A 25142-nucleotide genomic window follows, 5' to 3' on the forward strand; every position below is an offset into this window, starting at 1 on the left:
TTAGTTGTGGAAATAGTGGCAACTTTTGTTTTCCTGGGCTTCAAGATCACTGCAGCCATGAAATTAAAAGACACTTGCTCCTTGGAAGAAAAGCTACGACAAACCTAGAAAGCATATTAAAAAGCAAAGACACCACTCTGCTAACAAAGGTCCATCTAGCCAAAGCTATGATTTTTCCAGTAGTCATGTATGGATGTGAGACTTGGACCATAAAGAAAGCAGAGCACTGAAGAACTGATGCTTTTGAACTGTGGTGCTGGAGAAGACTCTTGACAGTCCCTTGGACTGCAAGGAGATCCAATCTGTCATTCCTAAAGGAAATCAACCCTGAATATTCATTGGAAGGACTGATGCTGAAGCTAAAGCTCCCACATTTTGGCCACCTGATGCAAAGAACCAACTCATTGGAAAAGACCCTGATGTTGGGAAAGATTGAGGACAGGAGGAGAATGGGGCAACAGAGGATAAGATGTTCGGAGGGCATCACCAACTCAATGGACATGAATTTGAGCAAACTACGGGAGATAGTGAGAGACGGAAGCTTGGCATGCTGCAGTTCATGGGGTCACAAAGAGTCAGATACAACTTAGGGACTGAACAACAACATGGGGTCTTTTTGCAGCATGTGGGATCTAATTCCCTGACCCAGGATCAAACCCTGGCCTCTGCATTGGAAGCGCAGTGCCCTAACCACTGGACAGCCAGGAAAGTTCCTCCTTATTTTTAAATTGAAGATAATAATTTTATCTTCCCAATAGTGAAAATAAAATTGTGCCTATGAAGCATTTAGCATAGTGCCTGCCACATAACAAGTGCTCAGTAAATAATAGCTATTCTGTTACAAGCTAGAAAATTAAATATATTTTTAAAGTATATTGCTTTTCACTTTTTTCTCTTTGTCTTTGTTCTTCAGAAGTTTGTACCTTGGGATGCTACAGTGTCTAGTGTTGTGGGCATTGGTGTAATGTACCAATTTATGGTTCCTTTTATATTTATCTTGCTCTGTCTTGGTAGAGAATCTTGATGTCTTTCACTAGTTTTAGAAAAGTCTTTACCACCATATCTTTTTTAAAATTATATTTTATATTGAAGTATAGATGATTAACAGTGTTGTTTTAGTTTCAAGTATACAGCAAAGTGATTCAGTTATACATATATATATTTTTCAGCTTCTTTTCCATTATAGGTTAAACAAGATATCGATTAAATATAATTATCTCTGCCATACAGTAAATCCTTGTTTACCTATTTTATATATAGTAATGTATATCTGTTTGTTCTGCTCCTAATCTGCTATTAAATGTATTGAATTCTCAATTCCATTCCATGTGTTTTTCAGTGCTAGTGTTTCCATTTAACTCACAAAATCCAAATTTTTTTAATGAAGTTCTCCATCCTTTCCTCTTTTTTCTTGAAGATATTAATTTTAGTTATATTTTAAATTCTGATTTGATAATTCTAATATCTGAATCATCTGTGGGTCTATATCTATTTGTTGTTTCTCTTGCTTGCCCGTCTCAATGGACATTTTCCCAACAGAAGGACCAAGGTGTTTTTCAAGGCCCCACTCAAATCTCTGCTTCCCCAGCAGCTGGATTTCTTTTCAACTCATTAGCTCTCCAGTTGCTCTCTTCCACTGAGTTTCTGGAAGTATTGACCTGGACATGCATGACTTAGAAGTCAGCCAATGACTTGTATGGAATTTCCGTGTAGATTTTGGGGGATCTTCTCTGTAATTCTCTACTCTCCAAGACTTCACTCTCAATTTCTAGCCGTGTTGTTTGCCCCAAACCCTGACTGCTGTCTCCTCAGTCCAGTAAGATTATTGCTAGAAAACTAATTTTATCTCCTCCCCTTGTTTCTCTCTAGAACCACCATTACTCTTTCTCACCCCAAGCACAATGCCACTCAGAATAGAGACAAGGGAGGAAGTCAAGTTAGTTGTGATGGAATACATGTCTGAATGCTTTGTGAGTTTGTGTTTAGCTTCATCAACTCAGTCTCCCCTTTGAACAAATTATTGTTGTTGTTTAGTAGCTAAGTCATGTCCAACTCTTTGCAACCCCATGGACTATGTAGCTTGCCAAGCTCCTCTGCCCATCTCTCAGTTAAAAAATATATATCTGGTTAGTTCACAGGGTGGGGCCCTTCATTCTATAGGGAACTGAGATTGTAAGGAAGTGCCAGAGACTTACTTCTTTGGTGGTGTTTTCTGGGCCTCCCCACCCATGCCCTAGCAGGGGAACCATCTGCTTACTCCATCCAAGCTTGAAGAACGCTATCAGAGCCCATCAATGTCCCTAGTCATTTAACCTCTTGAAATTCACCCACCCAGCCTCACCTTCTCCCAGCCGGTCCCATGTGCTCTTGCGAACTTGGAGGCAGACTTTGACCTTCCCAGCAATCTGGCCTTTTACCACTGGGTCACGACATTCATACACATTCCTCTTCACTTCCTTGGGTGTGAACTCCATCGTCGCCTCAACTTTCAGCACAGGCTGTGACCTGGGGGGAAGCCAGAGGGCCATCAGGGGCCATCGTACAGCAAACACACTCCTTAAAAAGAAGATACCTGGTATGTTCTCACCTGAGCAGCAGCACATGCCCCTGAGCCCCGACAGCCAAGTCTACCAGTCCATCCATTGTGAGGTCCTGGCCCCCGCTCAGTGACTGCCCAAAATACTGAAGCCTGGGGGAGATCTGTGAGCCTGTGATCCGCTGACGGTAGAAAAGAAGAGGAGAGAAAGAGGTGGGAAAGAACAGAGAAAAGAGTAACTCAGTCTCCCAGGGTGACCCAAGGAGAGATTGTCTGGGCTCCACTCAAGTCACACCTCCCACCATTTCTTAAAAAATTAAGGTAACTATTCAGCTTTAAATCACAACCTTGAGATGATATCAAAAATTTCCATAATTGCTGGGTTTTCCAGGGAAAATAAGAAGCTTCACAGGAAAGAAGAGACAGTATACTATTTGACTCTGCTGAATCTCTTGATTCAGTTGGATCTCTCTTATGTGGTCAGGAAAATGCAAACACTCTGTATTGATGTAACCAAAAGTATCATATAAATTTAATGTGGGGGTGGGATGCAAAGCATGTGAATATCTGAAAAGAGAGGCCTCAAAGAGAGCTCAGTCCTCACCTTCCATAGTAGGAAGTCAATGCAAAAACAAAAATCAAGCAGCAGCAATATAATTGTGTCCTTGGCAAGTATGGAGAATCATTGAAAGAGCTGAAAGTGGTTTCCTCAAAAGGAGGAAAAACAAAGAGGAAATCACAGTGTGGGTAGGAAAATTGTTACTTTTCATAATAAGCTGTTAGGAACAATTTTGACCCTTCAATCTATGTGGAAAATTAACACCGAAAGGATCAGTTCAGTTCAGTCACTCAGTCGTGTCCGACTCTTTGTAACCCCATGGGCTGCAACACACCAGGCTTTCCTGTCCATCACCAACTCCTGAAGCTTACTCAAACTCATGTCCATAGAGTCAATGATGCCATCCAACCATCTCATCCTCTGTCGTCCCCTTCTCCTCCTGCCTTCAATCTTTCCCAGCATCAGGGTCTTTTCCAGTGAGTCAGTTCTTCGCGTCGGGCGGCCAAAGTATTGGAGTTTCAGCTTCAGCATCAGTCCTTCTGATGAATATTCAGGACTGATTTCCTTTAGGATGGACTGGTTGGATCTCCTTGCAGTCCGAGGGACTCTCAAGAGTCTTCTCCAACACCACAGTTCAAAAGCATCAATTCTTTGGTGCTCAGTCATCTTTATAGTCCAATTCTCACATCCATGCATGACTACTGAAAAGATCATAGCTTTGACTATACAGACCTTTGTTGGTGAAGTAATGTCTCTGCTTTTTAATATGCTGTCTAGGTTAGTCATAGCTTTTCTTCCAAGGAGCAAGCATCTTTTAATTTCATGGCTGCAGTCACCATCTGCAGTGATATTGGAGCCCCTCCCAAAAATAAAGCCTAACTGAAAGGATAACAGCCAAATATATTAAGAAATTTTAAAAGTGACTTTGTCATGTACTTAATGCCGGTGAAGTGTGTACACTTAAAAATGGTTAAGGTGGTGAGTTTTAGGTCATGTTTGTTTTACTGCCATTTTTTAAGTGAATTTGTCAACTGGAAAGAAGAATGAGGAAGTGCAGGATGCTGGAAATGTGCTATATTTTCATCTGGGTGGTGCTTACTCGGGTTCACAGATGTGAAAATTCAACACTTAAGATTTGTGTGTTTACTGAACATACATTATACTGCAAATTTTTTGAGAAAAAATTATTTTATCCTATTGGGAGGAAGCTTTGTTTTGAAATTATATAATATGGTAGTTGAGAGATCCACAGGACATTTGCTTGTTGAAATACTGACTACCCCAGGTTCCAGTCATAGAAAAAGAACAAGTAAAAATTACAAACAGTAGAACAATAAGCTTGCATGATCCTTTTTGCATTTATTTTTAATTCCAAAGTCTGTGGTGTGGGAGAGGAGAATGTGAGTGGAGTGGGAGTGTGTGTATGGGCGTGAGTCGATGTGGGTCTATGGGGGTTGTGGGTGGGTCTGAGTGTGGATGTAAGTGGATGTGGGGACGGGTGGGGATGGGTGTATGGGGGTGTGGGTGAGGGTGGGTGAATGTGTGGACCCTCCCCTTACTCTTGTTTTCCTTTCCAGGGCAAGTTCTGGTAAAGATAAAAGGGCAGAAGGAGCTAGGGCTTTCACTGTTTACTTTAGATCTTTTAACTTATACAAGCATGTAAAGTGTTGTAATAAAAATAAAGTAAAACCAGACCCTTCAAATCCCATTTACACAAAGAAACAACAGATGCCAATGAGAAAAAGGCTTAACTATAATATTTACAAGATTGTGGAAAGAGGTTCCATGACACATAGGGGAGAACGTGAGGAGTGCTGGGCTGTAAACCAAAGAACGTGTGTCTGCTGAAGCCCTCAAGCCCTAGAAGCCTGTATTCTGCAACAAGAGAAGCCATTTCAATGAGAAGCCCATGCATCGCACCTAGAGAATAACCCCTGCTGGCCACAACTAGAGAAAAACTGGTAAAGCAATGAAGATTCAGTGCAGCCATAAATAAATAAGTAAAATTATTTTTTTTAAGGTGTGAAAAATACTAGGGCTGACATAGCATAATAGTCCATACACTAGAATGGGCAAAATTGATTTATGGTTGAAAATAATTGGAACAGTAGCTTCCTCTAGGATGGAGTGGGGTCAGAAATTGACTGGGAGGGAGCAGGTGGGAACTTTCTAAAGTGATAATGATGTTCGGTACAGTAAGTGAAATTGCTCAGTTGGGTCCGACTCTTGTAACCCCATGGACTATAGCCTGCCAGGCTCCTCTGTCCATGGAATTTTACAGGCATGTACCTTCATAGAATTATTGGGGGTTGTTTGTTTGGTTTTTGTTTGTCTGGTCATACCACACAGCTTTCAGGGTCTTAGTTCCCCAATCAGGGATTGAACCCAGGCCATGGCAGTGAGAGCACTGAGTCATAACCTCTGGACAGCCAGAGAATTCCCAGGATTGTGGGTTATATTTTTCAAAATTCATCGACTGGCCAAAGATCTGTGCATTTCCCGTCTATACATTTTATCTTAAAATAACGGTAAGCAAATATTAAATTCTAGTTAATGATATACATGGTGAGGCATTTAGGGGTGAAGTTGGACTGGTGTTGCAAATTACTTTGAAATGCATTTTAAAATGTGATGAACTGATGAACAGGTAGAAAAGGATGACTACAAGGATGGAGATGTGAAAAAGTAAATCTAGTAAAATATTCATAGTAGATTTTAGCTTATAAATACATGGATGTTCACTGTACATTGAAATTTTTCTTAATAAAATGGACAAATTTTACTGATGCCTGGGGCTCTGTCCATACATGCTTCAGTCATGTCTGACTCTTTGCCACCCTATGGATTGTAGCCCACCAGGCTCTTACATCCATGGGATTCTCCAGGCAAGAATACTGGAGTGGGTTGCCATGCCCTCCTGCAAGAGATCTTCCTGACCCAGGGATCAAACCCATGTCTCCTGCGTTGGCAGATGGGTTCTTTACTGCTGGAGCCACCTGGGAAGCCCCTGGAGCCCTGACCTCAGATCAATTAAATCAGAACCCTTACTGGCAGGGCCTATGCACCCATTTTTTAAGAACTTCAGGTGATGTTAGTGGGGTTGAACCTTGTGAGGGATTTGGCAGGAGTGACGAAGAAACAGAGAAAGGACATAAGAAAAATTTGGGGGCGGAAATGCTGAAAAAAAGTCAGAGACCAGAAGACTGGATGGCCTCAGTGGGCTGTAAGGGAGAAAGCCAGACTGTGGGGGTCCCTTTAGACAGTGGGCTTCATCTGCCAGGAAAGAGGAAGCCTCTTCAGGAGGAAACCCGTTGTGGCAATCAACATTTCAAGTGACCAGCCATCAGGATCAGCTACACAATTTGCAGGACTCCATGGGGGGGAAACAATGCAGGATTCCTTATTCGAAAGTTGCTAAGAATTTCAAGATGGCTGGAGCAGAGCATTAATCTAAGCACAGCACCCTCCTGAGAGAGGAGCCCTGAGTGACTACACAGGTCACACACCCGTGAAGCATGCAGTCTTGGTAGAATGACCAACCACAGGGCTTCCTGTGTTGTGAGACTTTCACTGCTAAAATCAGGAGGTTAGTTAGTTACTGTTAGTTGCTCAGTCGTGTCTGACTCTTTGCAATCCCATGGACTGTAGCCCACCAGGCTCCTCTGTCCATGGAATTCCCCAAGCAAGAATACTGGAGTGGGTTGCCATTTCCTCCTCCAGGGGATCTTCCCAAGCCAGGTCTCCTGCATTGCAGACAAATTATTTACCTTTTGAGCTGAAAGGGAAGCCCCAAACCAGGACAGATGTGGGGCAAACCAGGTCTGTTGGTCATCCTATGAAGACTGAGATTCAGCGAAGAAGAATGTCTACATCCTAACACTTCTGGCTCACCATTCATTACCTCTGAGCCTTCATCTTCCCTCCTGTAGAGTGGCAGCAGTGATGCTGGCCCTGTGCACCTCCTCTAGTTGTGGTCTTTTTGTGAAGTGTGTATTATTTTTGAAGGTTCTACAAAGGGCTTGTGGGAGAACTGACCTGGCAGCTGAGGGAGTGTTGGTTTAGAAAGGGACAGATGATCCGGCCTCACCTGGCTGTGGGAGGGGCTGATGCCCAGTTCTGAGGTTCCATGGAACAGGTAGACAGCACCCCGGTTCTCCTGCTCTCCCGGGGCCCCAATGGCCACATCCGCCAGCCTGTCCCCATTCACATCCCCCAACGCTGTCAGGGCTGCCCCAAAGCGGCCCCAGGGGTGGCCCGGCTCCCCTTGCAGGACAGCATCACACTTCCACTTAGCTCTCTGCAGAACAAAAATAGTGTCAGGTCCTACCCCAGGCGACCCTTCCATCCCACAGCCAGACCCCACCAAGCCCGGGTCTCATCACTACTCACCCCCCGGGGAAAGGGGCACACGGACACCTGGCCCCCTCGCATCTGCTCGTAAAAATGGGGGGCCCCGATGAGGACCAGGTCGGGGCTGCCATCTCTGTTGACATCCATGGAGCAGAGGGAGGCCCCAAAGTAGGAGCCAATCTGAAAGAGATAAGGCCAAGATCCCATACCTCTTCCCACCTAAAACAGGGCATGAGGGTTTTCTCCCTGTGACGTAAAATCACGCCTGCTGAGGAAGGCCCTTTGGAGTGGATGAGATCCTCTCCCTGTTTCTTGATCAATCCTTGTTTCAGTGTACTGCCAGCTGAAGAGCCTGTTATAGAGTTGATGGGTGGTGGTGAGGATTCACCCCAAACCATGTTCCAGGGAGATGATAAAGGTAGCAAAGAAGCTGGATATGAAAATACAGACAGGGGCTTCCCTGGTAGTCCAGTAGTTAAGAATCCACCTTCCAATGAAGAGAAAGCAGGTTCCATCCCTAGCTGGGGAACCAAGGTCCCACACGCTGTGGGACAACTAAGCCTGAGTACCAGAACTATTGAGGCTGCACACCACAACTAGAGAGAAGCCTGCACCTGTGACCAAGAGTCCTCGAGCTGCTATGAAATATTCCATGCACTGCAAATAAGCCCTGGAGCAGCCAAAAATAAAATAAAATTGTTTTAATTTAAAAAAAAGAAAATATGGAGAGAAAAGCCTGGAAGACCACACGGGATATCCTTTCAATACGTTGGAAGTCTTTAGGGGGTAAATCAAAGTTGGCAGTCTGGCTAATAGGTAATCGACTGGCTTGGATTAAAAATAACTATTGTTACAGGAATTCTTTTTGCATGATATTGAGAAATAATGTTTACATTTTAAAAGAGTTTTAAAATACGTTCAAAAAATATCAAGATATGTTCTCTGTAAATGGGTAGACTTCATCCATAGAAATCACCTGTTTAGTCATTCATTCAACAAACAAAGGGTTGCTCTTTGCTAAGTGTGAGGCTGGGTGGTGGAGACGGTGCCTTCAAGGCTTTCAGTTCAGGAGGTTGGAAGGGAGAACAGTACCAGATAAAAGGGAGATGTATATGGAAATTTCTAATTTGTGGGGCAAGTTCAAGGAAGGAAAAGTGCAGATGGCATCAAGACAGTGACTCACTACTGTCTGATTTCTGCCCCACACACCTCTGAGGGCAGCCTCCTGATAGTCCGTGTATGTGCATGCTAAGTCCCTTCAATTGTGTCTGACACTTTGAGACCCTGTGGATTGCAGCTCGCCACGCTCCTCTCTCCATGCAGAGGAGACTCTTGCCTGGATCCCCCAGGAGATCTTAATAGATTCTTGCCTGGATTTCTCAGGCAAAAATACTGGAGTGGGTTGCCATGCCCTCCTCCAGGGGATCTTCTCCACTCAGGGATCAAACCCATGTCTCCTGTGTTTCTTGCACTGCAGGAGGATTCTTTACTTCTGAGCCATCAGGGAAGCCCCACCACCAAGCCCCCACCTGCTCCCCCATAGTTCAATAAAGGCATTTAAGCTTCATCATAAAAGCAATAGGATTTTTTTTTTTTTTTTTTTGCTTTTAGGTCAAGTTTATTGGGTATAATTTCCACATAATAAAATTCAACCTTTTTACTACAGTTTTATGAGTTTTGACAAACACATAAATTCATGTAATTACCATGATGGTCAAGATTCAGGACAGTTTCCTCACCCCCAAAATATTCCCTTTTGCCGTAATCAACCTCTTTCCTCAGTCATCAGCCCCTGGCAACCACTGATCTGTTTTCTGTCCCTATAGTTTTGCCTTTTCCAGAATGTTATATAAAGGGAATTATACAGTAGGTAGCTTTTCAGATCTGGCTTCTTTCAACTAGAGTAAGCATTTGGGATTCATCCATATTGTTGTATGTATCATTAATTTGTTCTGATTTATTTCTGACCAGTATTCCATTGTACAGACGTACCGCAGCTTGTTTATCCATTCCCCAGTTGAGGGATATTCGGGTTGATTCCAATTTGGGGCATTTATGAATAAAGCCACTAGAAACATTTATATATAGGTTTTCATGTGAATGTCTATTTTTATTTCTCCTGGATAAATACCTAAGAGTGTTATGGCAACTGTATACTGAACTTTATAAGATACTGATGAACTTTTCCAAAGTAGTCATTTTTCCAATGCCATTTTTCCATTCTGACAGCAATGTATGAGTGTTTTAGTTGCCACACATCTTTGCCAGTACTTGATATTGCAAGTTTATTTCTTTTTTATAGTAATCATACTAATAGGTGTGCAGTTGTGTCTCACTATGATTTTAATTTGCATTTCTGTGATGATTTAATGATATGGGACATTTTTTCATGTGCTTATTTGCCATTCACATATCTTCTTTGGTTAAGTGTCTGTTCAAATATTCTGCTCATTTTTTTAACTGAATTATTTGATTTCTTGTTGTTGAGTTTTGAGAATCCTTTATGTATTCTGGATATGTCTTTTGTCAGATATGTAATTTTATTTCAAATATGTCATTTTTAAAAAGGAAAGAAAATTTGCAAATATTTTCTTCTAGTCTGTAGCTTATCTGTTCATTCTCTTAATAAACAGAGCAAAACTTTTCTTAGTTATCATTTTTTTTTCTTTATGGGCCATGTTTTCAGTGTTATATCTAAGAATTCTTCGACTAATGCAAGGTCACAAAAATTTTCTCCTAATGTTTTCTTTCACAAGTATAATAGTTTTAGATTTTACACTTAGCTCTATAATCTATTTTGAATTAATCTTAACATGGATCAGTTGACAAGATATGTGTAGAAGGTTTTGTTTTCTTACTATGGGTGTTCAATTGTTTCAGCACCATTGAACTCTCCATTGAATTATCTTTGTGTCTTTATTGACAAGCAACTGACTATATATGTATCAGTTTATTTGAGGCCTATTCTGTTTCTCTGATATTCCTGCCACACTGTTCTGCTTACTGCAACTTTTACAGGAAGTCTTAAAATTCAGGTAGTCTATGAATCTTCCACCAAATACCTAATAGTATTTACCTAAGATCTTTTTCAAACCTGTTTTGAATATTTACTTTCTTTGATTTTTTTCATATAAATCTTAGAACCAGCTCATTAATTCTACAAATAAATTAGAATTTTGATTGGCATTGTGTTGCATCTATAGATCAACTCGAGAAGTAACATCTTAGCAATATTGAGTCTTCCAATCTATGAACACAGTATATCTTTCCATTTATTTAGGTCTTTGATTTCTCTCATCAGTGTTTTGTACATTTCAGAATAAAGATACTATACACATTTTATTAGATTTATACGTAAGTATTTCATGGTCTTGGCTTCCCAGGTGGTACTAATAGTAAAGAACCCACCTGCCAGTGCAGGAGATTCAGGAGACACAGGTTCAATCCCTGAGTTGGGAAGATCCCTGGAGAAGGAAATGGCAACCCGCTCCAGTATTCTTGCCTGGAGAATCCCATGGACAGAGGAGCCTGGTGGGCTACAGTTCATAGGGTCGCAAAGAGTTGGACATGACTGAAGCAACTTAGCATGCATGCATGCATTTCATGGTCTTTGGTGCTCCTGTAAATGATGCTGTTTTGTTTTTTTTTATTTAAATTTCCAAATATTCATTGCAGGCCTAGAAACACAACTGATTTTTACATGTTGATCTTGTATCCTGAGAAATTACTGAAATAACTTATTAGTTACATAATTATTTTTAATAGATTCTTTGGGACTTCCCAGGCAAACAGCCATGTCCTTGGTAAATAGAGACAGCTTTATTTTTTCCTTTCCATTCTGCATGCTCTTTTTTCTTTTCTTTTCTTGCCTTATTGCACTGCTATGTCTTCCAGTATGATATCGAATAGGAGTGGTGAAAGTGGATATTCTTGCCTTGTTTCCAATTAGGAAAAATATTCTCTTTTACTTTTAAATATGATGCTAGTTGTAGGTTGCTGTTGTTGTTGTTTTAAATGTTCTTTCTCAGGTTGAGGAAGTTCCTTTTAATTCCTAATTTGCTGGTAACATCATGAAAGCATGTATTTTGTCAAATTCTTTTCCATATCTGTTAAGATTGTTACTTTTTTCTTCTCTAGTCTGTTGTTATGGTGAATTACATTGATTTTTTTTCCCCCAGAATGTCTCTTTTAAATTGAGATAAAATTTACATTACAAAATTAATCATTTTAAAGTATAAAATTTCGTGGGTTCTAGTATATTCACAACGTTATGTAACCATCGCCGCCAATTCCAAAACATTTGCAACGCCCTAGGAAGAAGCCCTATGTCTGTTAAAAGTCACTCCCAATCTGCCCCCTCCCTTTATATCCAGGCAAACACTAATCTACTTTCTGGCTCAATGAATTTGTCTACTCTGGACATTTCAGGTGAATTAAATCATATAATATGTGGTCTTTTGTGGCTGGCTTTTTAAATTTAGCATAAAGTTTTCAATGTTTATCCATGTTGTAGCATGTATCAACACTTCACACTTTTTATGGCTAAATAGTATTCCACTATATGATCTACCCCATTTTGTTTATCTATTCATAAGTTGATGAACATCTAGGTTCCTTCCACATTTTAACTATTATGAATAATGCTGCTGTGAACATTCATGTATAAGCTTTAGTTTGAACAACTGTTTTCATTCTGGGAAAGGGTATACACTTAGGAGCAAAATTTCTGAGTCATATTGTAAATCTAGGGGCTTCCCCAGCGGCTCGGTGGAAAAGAATCCACCTGCCAATGCAGGAGAGGCAGATTCAATCCCTGTGTTGAGAAGAACCCCTGAAGGAGATGGTAACCCACTCCAGTGTTCTTGCCTGGGAAATCCCATGGACAGAGAAACCTGGCAGGCTACAGTCCATGGGGGGTCACAAAAGAGTCAGGCATGACTGAGCAACTAAATGACTAAACAACAACAATGGTAAATCTATAGTGAACTTCAACTGCCAAACTCTGTCCCATCAGTTCAGTTCAGTTCAGTTCAGTCGCTCAGTCGTTTCCTACTCTTTGCGACCCCATGAATCGCAGCACGCCAGGCCTCCCTGTCCATCACCAACTTCCAGAGTTCACTCAGACTCACGTCCATCGAGTCAGTGATGCCATCCAGCCATCTCATCCTCTGTCATCCCCTTCTCCTCCTGCCCCCAATCCCTCCCAGCATCAGAGTCTTTTCCAATGAGTCAACCCTTCACATAAGGTGGCCAAAGTACTGGAGTTTCAGCTTTAGCATCATTCCTTCCAAAGAAATCTCAGGGTTGATCTCCTCCAGAATGGACTGGTTGGATCTCCTTGCAGTCCAAGGGACTCTCAAGAGTCTTCTCCAACACCACAGTTCAAAAGCATCAATTCTTTGGCGCTCAGCCTTCTTCACAGTCCATAGGAGCTGTATTATTTTACAGTCCCAGCAGCAAAGTATGAAGGTTTCAATTTCTCCACATTCTCACCAACATATGTTAGTTTTCATGTGTTTTTTTTTTTTCTTTTTAAATAGCCTTTCTACTACTATTTCTATTGTGGTTTTTGACTTACATTTCCCTAATGACTAGTAATGTCAAACATCTTTTCATGTTCTTATTGGCCATTTGTATATCTTATCTGAAGAAAAATCTATCTGAATCCTTTGCCCATTTTTAAATGAGGTTGTCCTTTTATTGTTAAATTGTAAAAGTTCTTTATATATTCTAAATACCAGATCTTTATCAGATATATGACTTGGAAATAGTTTCTCCCACTCTTTTCATTTTCTTTACAGTGTAATTTGATGCTCAAAGTTTTTAATTTAATGAAGTCCAGCTTACCTATTTTATATTTGCTTGTGTTTATGGTGGAATGTTCAAAAACTCATTGCCAAATCTAAGGTTACAGAAATTCACCTAAGAATCCCTCTAAGAGGTTTATAAGTTTTATTCTTACATTTAGATTTTTGATCCTTTTTAAATTAATTTTTGTATATTTTGAAGTAAGGATCCAAATTTATCCATTTGAATGTGGATATCCAGTTAACCCAACATTTTTTTTGAAAATCTTTTTTTCTTTATTGAATGAACTTGACACCTTTATTGAAAATCAACTGGTCGTAGTTATATGGGCTTATTTCTGGACTCTCAGTTCTATTCCATTGATCTATAGGTCTGTCCTTAGCTGTACCATACTGTCTTGATTACTGTAACTTTAAAGTAAGCCCCAAATCAGAAACTTTGACTCCTCCAAAACTTAATTCTTCTTTTTCAAGATTATTTTGGCTACTATGGGTCTCTTGCATTTTCATATGAACTTTAGAATCAGTTGGCCCATTTCTGCAACATTGTTGAACAAGCCCTATGTTCCTGGGATAAACCACACTTCGTCATGATGTATCATTCTTTTTATAGATTGCTGAATTCAAGTTGCTAACACTTTCTTAAAAACAGTTTTTGCAGGGGTGATGTTCAAAATATTGAATTCCTAGGACTGCTCAGGCAGCAAGCACAGGCTTAGCTGAAGTACATCCTAGAAGTCTTCTGAGTCAGGTCGTATCTGGTGTCATAGTTGCTAGATTATGGCGAAGTTCAAAGAGTACTGGGTGAGGGGACCAGAGTGCATGGTGGGGGTAGGGAGAGAGAAGGGGAAGGATGTCTCAACGAAGCAGCTATTTATTGACAGATATAGAATTATTTCAATATTTTAATAACTAATATGGTTTACTTGTTAGAAAAAGTGAAAGTGTTAATCACTCAGTCATGTCCCACTCTTTCCGACCCCAAGGATCGAGCTCAGGTCTCCCACATTGCAGGCAGATTCTTTACCGTCAGAGCCATCAGGGAAGCTCATCCTGGCTATGGACTGGTCAAATGCCAGTTTTGTGTACAGATAGACTCGTAGAGAGCTCTGGACAGGTCAAGTGTTGGTATTTACTATTATCAGAAAAGTGAGGACACAATATTCTCAAATGCAAGTTTGTCCCAAAGTTGGTCCCCCTGCTCTCTAGCTTAAAGTCCTCTGAAATCTGCTTTACAAAACTCTGCCACACCTTATATGTACAACTGAATCCCTTTGCTGTTCACCTGAAACTATCAAATATTGATAATCAGCTCTATTCCAATACAAAATAAAAAGTTTAAAAAAAAATAAAAACTCTGCCCCTTTGGCAACTGGTGATGCCCATCCTGGAAGCCTTTAGTCCCCAGGGTACTTCTGTTGGTACATCTGTGCCCCACACACTCGGCACTCACCTGGCTTCCCTTGATCTCAGCGTTTTTCTCCCAAACACCTGCATTCTGTCTGAATATCACCACCAGGCCAATGTGCTGATATCGAGGTGCTCCCAGAAACAAGTTTTGCACCCAGTTCCGCGAGGTGACTTCGGCAGCATAACCTGAAGATGATGAATTAAGAGGAGAAGGCGCTTTCCCTTAGAGACTCTGCCCCCACCAACAGGACTGTCCCGTGAGTAGGGGCAACCGTGAGTGGTTGTGAGACTGGGGTAATTGAACCTGGCACTCTATTCCTCTTCATTTGTTGTTGTTGGTAGTGGTATTATTGTTTAGTCACTAAGTCATATCCAACTGTTTTTGACTCCATGAACTGTAGCCCGCCAGGCTCCTCTGCCCAAGGGATTCTCCAAGCAAGAATACTGGAGTGGGTTGCCATTTCCTTCTCCAGGGGATCTTCCCAACCCAGGGATTGGACCCAAGTCTCCTGCATTGGCAGACAGATTCTTTACCTCTGAGTCACCAGGGAAGCCCATTCCTCTTCATGAGCATAATTAAAATGAAGTTTTGATATTTCTGTCTTTAAACCTATCCCAAGAGCCTGTGAAAGATCCAAGGACATCTACACTGGTTGAATTATGCCATATCCTGACCTCTTCTTAGAGTAACTCTGCCTTCTCTACTTACCCAAGTAAGCATCATTCATGTCTGAATCTATCCTGCTTGTATTGATGAAGGTGATTTTATCCTTTGATGTATGCAGAAAGGCTCCACCAGCCCAGTCAAAGCTCCCCACAGCACCCAGCAAAGGACCAGCCTGGGAAAGAAGGTAGAATAAGATTAAGAAATCTAGAGCTGCAGTGCCATCAAAATCCCAATGGCATTTTTCACAGAAATAGAACAAACAATCCTAAAATTTGTATGGAATCACAAAAGATCCCAAATAACCAAAGCATTTTGAGAAAAAGAACAAGTTAGAGGCATCACACTTCCTGGATTCAAACTATATTGCAAAGCTATAGTAATCAAAACAGTATGATATTGTCATAAAAATAGACACATAAGTCAATGGAACATAATAAAGAGCTGTTTATATATGAATGTATATAAACCCATACATATGTTGTTCTTATGTACTGTGGGCTTCCCTGATAGCTCAGTGGTAAAGAGTCTGCCTGCAATGCAGGAGACATGGGTTCAATCGCTGAGTTGGGAAGATCCTCTCGAGAAGGAAACGGCAATCCACTCCAGTATTCTTTTCTGGGAAATCTCATGGACAGAGGAGCCTGGTAGGCTAAAGTCCATGGGGTCAAAGAAGAGTAGGACATAACTTAGTGAATTTACAACAAAGGAGAGAATAATATACAGAGGTGAAAGGATAGTCTCTTCAATAAATAGTTTTGGGAAAATTAGACAGCCACATGCAAAAGAATGAACCTGGACCACTATTTTACACTATTCACAAAGATCAATTCAGAATGGATAAAAGACTTGAACATAAGGTCAAAAACCATAAAACGCCAAGAAGAAAACATAGGTAGTAATCTCCTTGACATCAGTCTTGGCGATGATTGTTTGAACTTAACACCAAAAACAAAATAAGCAGTGAGACTACATTAACTAAAAAGCTTCTGCATAGCAAAGGAAACTAACGACAAAATTAAAAGGTAACCTATAGAGCAGGAGAAAATATTTTCAAATAATATATCATATATCCATATTTGGGTTAATACCCAAAATATATAAAGAACTCATACAACTCAAAAGTTTGTTTTAAAACCTGACTTTAAAATGGGCATTTACTTTATTGTTTTGGGTTCGGGTTTATATGCCCTTTTTGTGTTTCCTGTCTAGAGAATATCCTTTAGTATTTGTTGGAGAGCTGGTTTGGTGGTGCTGAACTCTCTCAGCTTTTGCTTGTCTGGAAAGCTTTCGATTTCTCCTTCATATTTGAATGAGATCCTTGCTGGGTACAGTAATCTGGGCTGTAGGTTATTTTCTTTCATCACTTTAAGTATGTCTTGCCATTCCCTCCTGGCCTGAAGAGTTTCTATTGAAAGATCTGCAGTTATCCTTATGGAAATCCCCTTGTGTGTTATTTGTTGTTTTTCCCTTGCTGCTTTTAATATTTGTTCTTTGTGTTTGGTCTTTGTTAATTTGATTAATATATGTCTTGGGGTGTTTCACCTTGGGTTTATCCTGTTTGGAACTCTCTGGTTTTCTTGGACTTGGGTGATTATTTCCTTCCCCATTTTAGGGAAGTTTTCAACTATTATCTCCTCAAGAATTTTCTCATGGTCTTTCTTTTTGTCTTCTTCTTCTGGGACTCCTATAATTCGAATGTTGGAGCGTTTCATATTGTCCTGGAGGTCTCTGAGGTTGTCCTCATTTCTTTTAATACGTTTTTCTTTTTTCCTCTCTGATTCATTTATTTCTACCATTCTATCTTCTATGTCACTAATCCTATCTTCTGCCTCCGGTATTCTACTATTTGTTGCCTCCAGAGTGTTTCTGATCTCATTTATTGCATTATTCATTATATATTGACTCTTTTTTATTTCTTCTAGGTCCTTGTTAAACCTTTCTTGCATCTTCTCAATCCTTGTCTCCAGGCTATTTATCTGTGATTCCATTTTGATTTCAAGATTTTGGATCATTTTCACTATCAATATTTGGAATTCTTTCGCTGGTAGATTCCCTATCTCCTCCTCTTTGGTTTGGTTTGGTAGGCATTTCTCCTGTTCCTTTACCTGCTGGGTATTCCTCTGTCTCTTCATCTTGGTTATGTTGCTGCATTTGGGGTGGCCTTTCTATATTCTGGGAATTTGTGGAGTTCTCTTTATTATGGAGTTTCCTCACTGTGCGTAAATGGCAACGGGATCACACTTATCAATAATTACCTTAAAAACAAATGGGTCGAATGCCCCAACCAAAAGGCAAAGACTGGCTGAATGGATACAAAAACAAGATCCCTATATATGCCGCCTACAAGAGACCCACCTCAAAACAACGGACACATACAGACTGAAAGTGAAGGGCTGGAAAAAGATATTCCACGCAAATAGAGACCAAAAGAAAGCAGGAGTAGCAATACTCATCTCCGATAAAATAGACTTTAAAACAAGAGACAAAGAAGGCCACTACATAATGATCAAAGGATCAATCCAAGAAGAAGATATAACAATTATAAATATATGTGCACCCAACATAGGAGCACCGCAATATGTAAGACAAATGCTAACAAGCATGAAAGGGGAAATTAACAATAACACAATAATAGTGGGAGACTTTAATACCCCACTCACACCCATGGACAGATCAACTAAACAGAAAATTAACAAAGAAATGCAAACTTTAAATGATACAATAGACCAGTTAGGCCTAACTGATATCTATAGGACATTTCACCCCAAAACAATGAATTTCACCTTTTTCTCAAGTGCTCATGGACCTTTTCCAAGATAGATCACATCCTGGGCCATAAATCTAACCTTGATAAATTCAAAAAAATCGAAATCATTCCAAGCATCTTTTCTGACCATAATGCACTAAGATTAGATCTCAATTACAGGAAAAAAACTATTAAAAATCCCAACATACGGAGGCTGAACAACACGCTTCTGAATAACCAACAAATCACAGAAGAAATCAAAAAAGAAATCAAATTATGCATAGAAACGAATGAAAATGAAAACACAACAACCCAAAACCTGTGGGACACTATAAAAGCAGTGCTTAGAGGAAAGTTCATAGCAATACAGGCATACCTCAAGAAACAAGAAAAAAGTCAAATAAATAACCTAACTCTACACCTAAAGCAACTAGAAAAGGAAGAAATGGAGAACCCCAGAGTTAGTAGAAGGAAAGAAATCTTAAAAATTAGGGCAGAAATAAATGCAAAAGAAACAAAAGAGACCATAGCAAAAATCAACAAAGCCAAAAGCTGGTTCTTTGAAAGGATAAATAAAATCGACAAACCATTAGCCAGACTCATCAAGAAACAAAGGGAGAAGAATAAAATCAATAAAATTAGAAATGAAAATGGAGAGATCACAACAGACAACACAGAAATACAAAGGATCATAAGAGACTACTATCAGCAATTATATGCCAATAAAATGGACAATATGGAAGAAATGGACAAATTCTTAGAAAAGTACAACTTTCCAAAACTGAACCAGGAAGAAATAGAAAATCCTAACAGACCCGTCACAAGCACAGAAATTGAAACTGTAATCAGAAATCTTCCAGCAAACAAAAGCCCAGGTCCAGACGGCTTCACAGCTGAATTCTACCAAAAATTTCGAGAAGAGCTAACACCTATCCTACTGAAACTCTTCCAGAAAATTGCAGAGGAAGGTAAACTTCCAAACTCATTCTATGAGGCCACCATCACCCTAATACCAAAACCTGACAAAGACACCACAAAAAAAGAAAACTACAGGCCAATATCACTGATGAACATAGATGCAAAAATTTTCAACAAAATTCTAGCAATCAGAATCCAACAACACATTAAAAAGATCATACACCATGACCAAGTGGGCTTTATCCCAGGGATGCAAGGATTCTTCAATATCCACAAATCAATCAATGTAATTTACCACATTAACAAATTGAAAAATAAAAGCCATGTGATTATTTCAATAGATGCAGAGAAGGCCTTGGACAAAATTCAATATCCATTTATGATAAAAACTCTTCAGAAAGCAGGAATAGAAGGAACATACCTCAACATAATAAAAGCTATATATGACAAACCCACAGCAAACATTATCCTTAATGGTGAAAAATTGAAAGCATTTCCCCTAAAGTCAGGAACAAGACAAGGGTGCCCACTTTCACTGCTACTATTCAACATAGTTCTGGAAGTTTTGGCCATAGCAATCAGAGCAGAAAAAGAAAAAAAAGGAATCCAAATTGGAAAAGAAGAAGTAAAACTCTCACTGTTTGCAGATGATATGATCCTCTACAGAGAAAATCCTAAAGACTCCACCAGAAAATTACTAGAGCTAATCAATGAATATAGTAAAGTTGCAGGATATAAAATCAACACTCAGAAATCCCTTGCACTCCTATACACCAATAATGAGAAAGTAGAAAAAGAAACTAAGGAAAAAATTCCATTTACCATTGCAACGAAAAGAATAAAATACTAAGGAATATACCTACCTAAAGAAACTAAAGACCTATATATCGAAAACTATAAAACACTGATGAAAGAAATCAAAGAGGACACTAATAGATGGAGAAATATACCATGTTCATGGATTGGAAGAATCAATATAGTGAAAATGAGTATACTACCCAAAGCAATCTACAGATTCAATGCAATCCCTATCAAGCTACCAGCGGTATTTTTCACAGAACTAGAACAAATAATTTCAAGGTTTGTATGGAAATACAAAAAACCTCGAATAGCCAAAGCAATCTTTAGAAAGAAGAATGGAACTGGAGGAATCAACTTGCCTGACTTCAGGCTCTACTACAAAGCCACAGTCATCAAGACAGTATGGTACTGGCACAAAGACAGAAATATAGATCAATGGAACAAAATAGAAAGCCCAGAGATAAATCCACACACCTATGGACACCTTATGTTCGACAAAGAAGGCAAGAATATACAATGGAGTAAAGACAATCTCTTTAACAAGCGGTGCTGGGAAAACTGGTCAACCACTTGTAAAAGAATGAAACTAGACCACTTTCTAACACGACACACACAAATAAACTCAAAATGGATTAAAGATCTAAATGTAAGACCAGAAACTATAAAATTCCTAGAGGAGAACATAGGCAAAACACTCTCCAACATAAATCACAACAGGATCCTCTATGATCCACCTCCCAGAATACTGGAAATAAAAGCAAAAATAAACAAATGGGATCTAATTAAAATTAAAAGCTTCTGCACAACCAAGGAAACTATAAGTAAGGTGAAAAGACAGCCTTCTGAATGGGAGAAAACAATAGCAAATGAAGCAACTGACAACTAATCTCAAAAATATACAAGCAACTTATGCAGCTCAACTCCAGAAAAATAAACGACCAATCAAAACATGGGCCAAAGAACTAAATAGGCATTTCTCCAAAGAAGACATACGGATGGCTAACAAACACATGAAAAGATGCTCAACATCACTCATAATCAGAGAAATGCAAATCAAGACCACAATGAGATACCATTTCACACCAGTCAGAATGGTTGTGATCCAAAAGTCTACAAGCAATAAATGCTGGAGAGGATGTGGAGAAAAGGGAACCCTCTTACACTGTTGGTGGGAATGCAAACTAGTACAGCCACTATGGAGAACAGTGTGGAGATTCCTTAAAAAATTGCAAATAGAGCTGCCTTATGACCCAGCAATCCACTTCTGGGCATACACACTGAGGAAACCAGAATTGAAAGAGACACATGTACCCCAATGTTCACTGCAGCACTGTTTATAATAGCCAGGACATGGAAACAACCTAGATGTTCATCAGCAGATGAATGGATAAGAAAGCTGTGGTACATATACACAATGGAGTATTACTCAGCCATTAAAAAGAATACATTTGAATCAGTTCTAATGAGATGGATGAAACTTGAGCCAATTATACAGAGTGAAGTAAGCCAGAAAGAAAAACACCAATACAGTATACTGACACATATATATGGAATTTAGAATGATGGTAATGATGACCCTGTATGCAAGACAGCAAAAGAGACACAGATGTATAGAACGGACTTTTGGACTCTGAGGGAGAGGGAGAGGGTGGGATGATTGGGAGAATGGCATTGAAACATGTATACCATCATGTAAGAAACGAAGTGCCAGTCTATGTTCAATACAGGATGCTTGGGGCTGGTGCATGGGGATGATGCAGAGAGATGATATGGGGTGGGAGGTGGGAGGGGGATTCAGGATTAGGAGCTCGTATACACCCGTGGTGGATTCATGTCAATGTATGGCAAAACCAATACAGTATTGTAAAGTAAAATAAAGTAAAAGTAAAATTAAAACAAAAAAATAAAAAATAAAATGGGCAGATCTGAAAAGACATTTTTCTGAAGAAGGCATACAGATGGCTAAGACATACATGAAAAAAATGCTCAACATCACTAATCATCAAGGAAATGCAAACCAAAATCACAATGAGCTATCACTTCACACCTGTTGGAATGGCTGTCATCACAAACAGAAGAAATAAGTGTTGCTGAGGATGTGAAGAAAAAGGAAACATTATATACAGTGGAAAAGTAATTGGTATAGCCACTACGGAAAAGAGTAAGGAGTATCCTCAAAATTTTTAATTAAAACTACTGTGATCCCAGCAATCATACTTCTGGGTAAATATCCAAAAGAAATGAAAATCCTAACTTGAAAAGTATCTGGGACTTCCCTGGTGGTTCAGGGGTTAAGAATCCTCCTGCCAGTGTAGGGGACACAAGTTCAATCCCTGGTCTGGGAAAGTCCCACATACTGTAGAGCAACTAAGCCCATGCACCTCAGGTACTGAAGCCCATGCGCCTAGAGACCATGCTCTGCAACAAGAGTAGCCACTGCAGTGAAAAGCCTGTCACTGCAACTAGAGAGTAGCCCCTGCTCTCAGAGTAGCCCCCGCTCGCCACAACTAGAGAAAGCCTGTGTGCAGCAGCAAAGACCCAGCACAATCAAACATAAATAAATTAGCTTTTAAATGATACTACTGAACTTGTTTTCAAAGCAGAAACAAACTCACAGACATAGAAAACATATTTATGATTACCAAAGAGGAAAGTGGGAGAAGGGATAAATTAGGAAATTGGGATTTATAGATACACACTACTCTATGACCAACCTAAATAGCATATTGAAAAGCAGAGACATTACTTTGCCGACTAAGGTCCGTCTAGTCAAGGCTATGGTTTTTCCAGTGGTCATATATGGATGCAAGATTTGGACTGTGAAGAAAGCTGAGCACCAAACAATTGATGCTTTTGAACTGTGGTGTTGGAGAAGACTCTTGAGAGTCCCTTGGACTGCAAGGAGATCCAACCAGTCCATTCTGAAGGAGATCAGCCCTGAGATTTCTTTGGAAGGAATGATGCTGAAGCTGAAACTCCAGTACTTTGGCCACCTCATGCGAAGAGTTGACTCATTGGAAAAGACTCTGATGCTGGGAGGGATTTGGGGCAGGAGGAGAAGGGGACGACAGAGGATGAGATGGCTGGATGGCATCACTGACTCGATGGACGCGAGTCTGAGTGAACTCCGGGAGTTGGTGATGGACAGGGAGGCCTGGCGTGCTGCGATTCATGGGGTCGCAAAGAGTCAGACACAACTGAGCGACTGAACTGAACTGAACTGAACTACTATATATAAAACAGATGAACAACAAGGTCCTACTGTGTAGCACAGGGAACTATATTCAATATCTTATTATAGGCTATAATGGAAAAAATATGAAAAGGAATATAAATATATATATACATATATATATATATATATATGAGAGAGAGAGAACTGAATCACTTTGCTGTACACCAGAAATTAATACAATACTGTAAATTAGCCATACTTCAATTTTAAAAAAAGAAAAAAGATGTACCTCCCAACAGGTACCAATCACAGAGAATAGCCCCCAAACCTTCGCACCTCTTCTCCCACTTTGTCTCACCCCTCAACTCCAATTAAACAAAAGACCACTTACGGAGGTGAAGGCAGCACTGAAACCTTCCTGAGACATCTCATGTTCAAAGGAACTGGTACTTCCTGTCTGCGTACCTGTGAAGAAAAGAACACTCTACATTAAAGAAAGCAGAAGAACCGAGAACAGGGGCTGGAAACTCAAATGCTATAGCAACCAGACAAAAGGAGCCTCAGATGAGAGCCATACAACCCACTCTCCTTATTTTTACATTTCCTCTGTTATGCTTTTGTTTTTCATTTAAGTTACAGTTAATCTACAATATTAATGTCAGTTTTAGGTGACAGCATAGTGATTCAGTATTTTCACAGATTATCCTCCTTTATAGGTTATTACAAGATAATGGCTATAATTTATATCTTTGTTGCTTATCTAACCATATTGCTGTTGTTCAGTCACTAAGTTGTGTCCAACTCTTTGCACCCCCATAAACTGCACCACAATTTATGGTTTCTCTGTCCTTCACTGTCTCCTGGAGTTTGCTCAAATTCATCTCCATTGAGTCTGTGATGCCCTGCAACCGTCTTATCCTCTGTCACTCCTTTCTCCTGCCCTCAATCTTCCCCAGCCTCAGGGTCTTTCCAATGAGTCAGCTCTTTGCATCAGGTGGTGAAAGTATTAGAGTTTCAGCTTCAGTATCAGTCCTTCTAGTGAATTTTCAGAGTTGATTCCCTTTAGGTTTGATCTCCTTGCTGTCCAAGGGACTCCCAAGAGTCTTCTCCAGCACCACAATTCAAAAGCATCAATTCTTTGGTGCTCAGCCTTCTTTATGATCCAACTCTCACATGACTACTAGAAAAACCATAGCTTTGACTATATGGACCATTGTCGGCATGTGGCCCCTTTTTGATACTTATTTTTATTTATTCGGCTGCACTGGCTCTTCGATATGGATGCAGGATCCAGTTCCCTGACCAGGGATCAAACCTTGACTCCCAGGATTGGGAACATGGAGTCTTAACCACTAGACCACCAGGGAAGGCCGCATATGCCCCTTTTAAAGGGATGGTGGCTCTTTGGTTCCAACTATTTTTTGTCCAGTGTGTATACGGTCCTCAAGGTGTCTAATCTTCCAAATTTTCAAGAGAAACCATAAATCCAGACTGTATGTGAACATTCCCCCAATTTTTAAATTCTTTCCTAAAACAAACATTTATTGAACATGCTTCATGCACCAGGCATTATTCTAAGCACTGGAGATGCAGCAGTGAACCAAACAGACAAATGTTGGCAACACATCCAAATTTGGGGAAAATACCACATGGGATTTGTCTCCCCTACCCTCTAATTTTGCAGCCTGTAGCCAAGACTTGCAAAATTAGACCTTTCTATTTCAAAGAAATGGAGCGAGAGGCCAGAGTTGTTGAGAACTGGAGGAAGAAGAGAGTTGATGATGAGGGTCAGAATGCCAAGGGTTAGGAGGTCCTTGTTTCTAGAGGGAAATACGTGTTTGGGGGTAAGGGGCTGCCTTTGGAGCTGCTCCAGGACTACAAAACCTTAGCTTACCCTCAATCGCAAAGATCTTTTCCTGAAGCTGGTTCTGAATGGTCTTCAGAGCTTCGAAGTTATTCACCTGGAACACGTGATCAGCAGGTGGCTTAGATGCAATAGTATCGAGCTCCTTTCGAGATTTCTTACTGTTAAAAGCATCTCCCACCTGTTACCAAAAAACAGAGGTCGAATCAGACAGTTTCTGGAAGTAGCACTCTCCTCCAGCAAAGAAAATTCTACAGGAAAAGAATCTGAAAATATCTGTCCAAGGAAGGAATGTACTAGAAGGCCCCA

The 25142-nt window shown here is 40.1% G+C and overlaps 1 protein-coding gene across 1 annotated transcript in view; it reads right to left on the reverse strand.

Moving 5' to 3' along the window:
• Window positions 1–25142, reverse strand: part of LOC128066359 (integrin alpha-M-like) — a 43309-nt gene that overhangs the window by 7456 nt on the left and 10711 nt on the right. The window contains exons 9-16 of the mRNA XM_052659378.1: window positions 24864–25014; window positions 23361–23434; window positions 15372–15501; window positions 14706–14848; window positions 7485–7625; window positions 7183–7392; window positions 2588–2718; window positions 2342–2505 (exon numbers count right to left, since the gene is read on the reverse strand). Of these exons, the coding sequence (XP_052515338.1) occupies window positions 2342–2505; window positions 2588–2718; window positions 7183–7392; window positions 7485–7625; window positions 14706–14848; window positions 15372–15501; window positions 23361–23434; window positions 24864–25014 (1144 nt within the window). The remainder of the gene's footprint in view (window positions 1–2341; window positions 2506–2587; window positions 2719–7182; window positions 7393–7484; window positions 7626–14705; window positions 14849–15371; window positions 15502–23360; window positions 23435–24863; window positions 25015–25142) is intronic.

Source organism: Budorcas taxicolor, chromosome 2 (assembly GCF_023091745.1).
Source record: "Budorcas taxicolor isolate Tak-1 chromosome 2, Takin1.1, whole genome shotgun sequence".
Lineage (NCBI taxonomy): Eukaryota > Metazoa > Chordata > Mammalia > Artiodactyla > Bovidae > Budorcas > Budorcas taxicolor.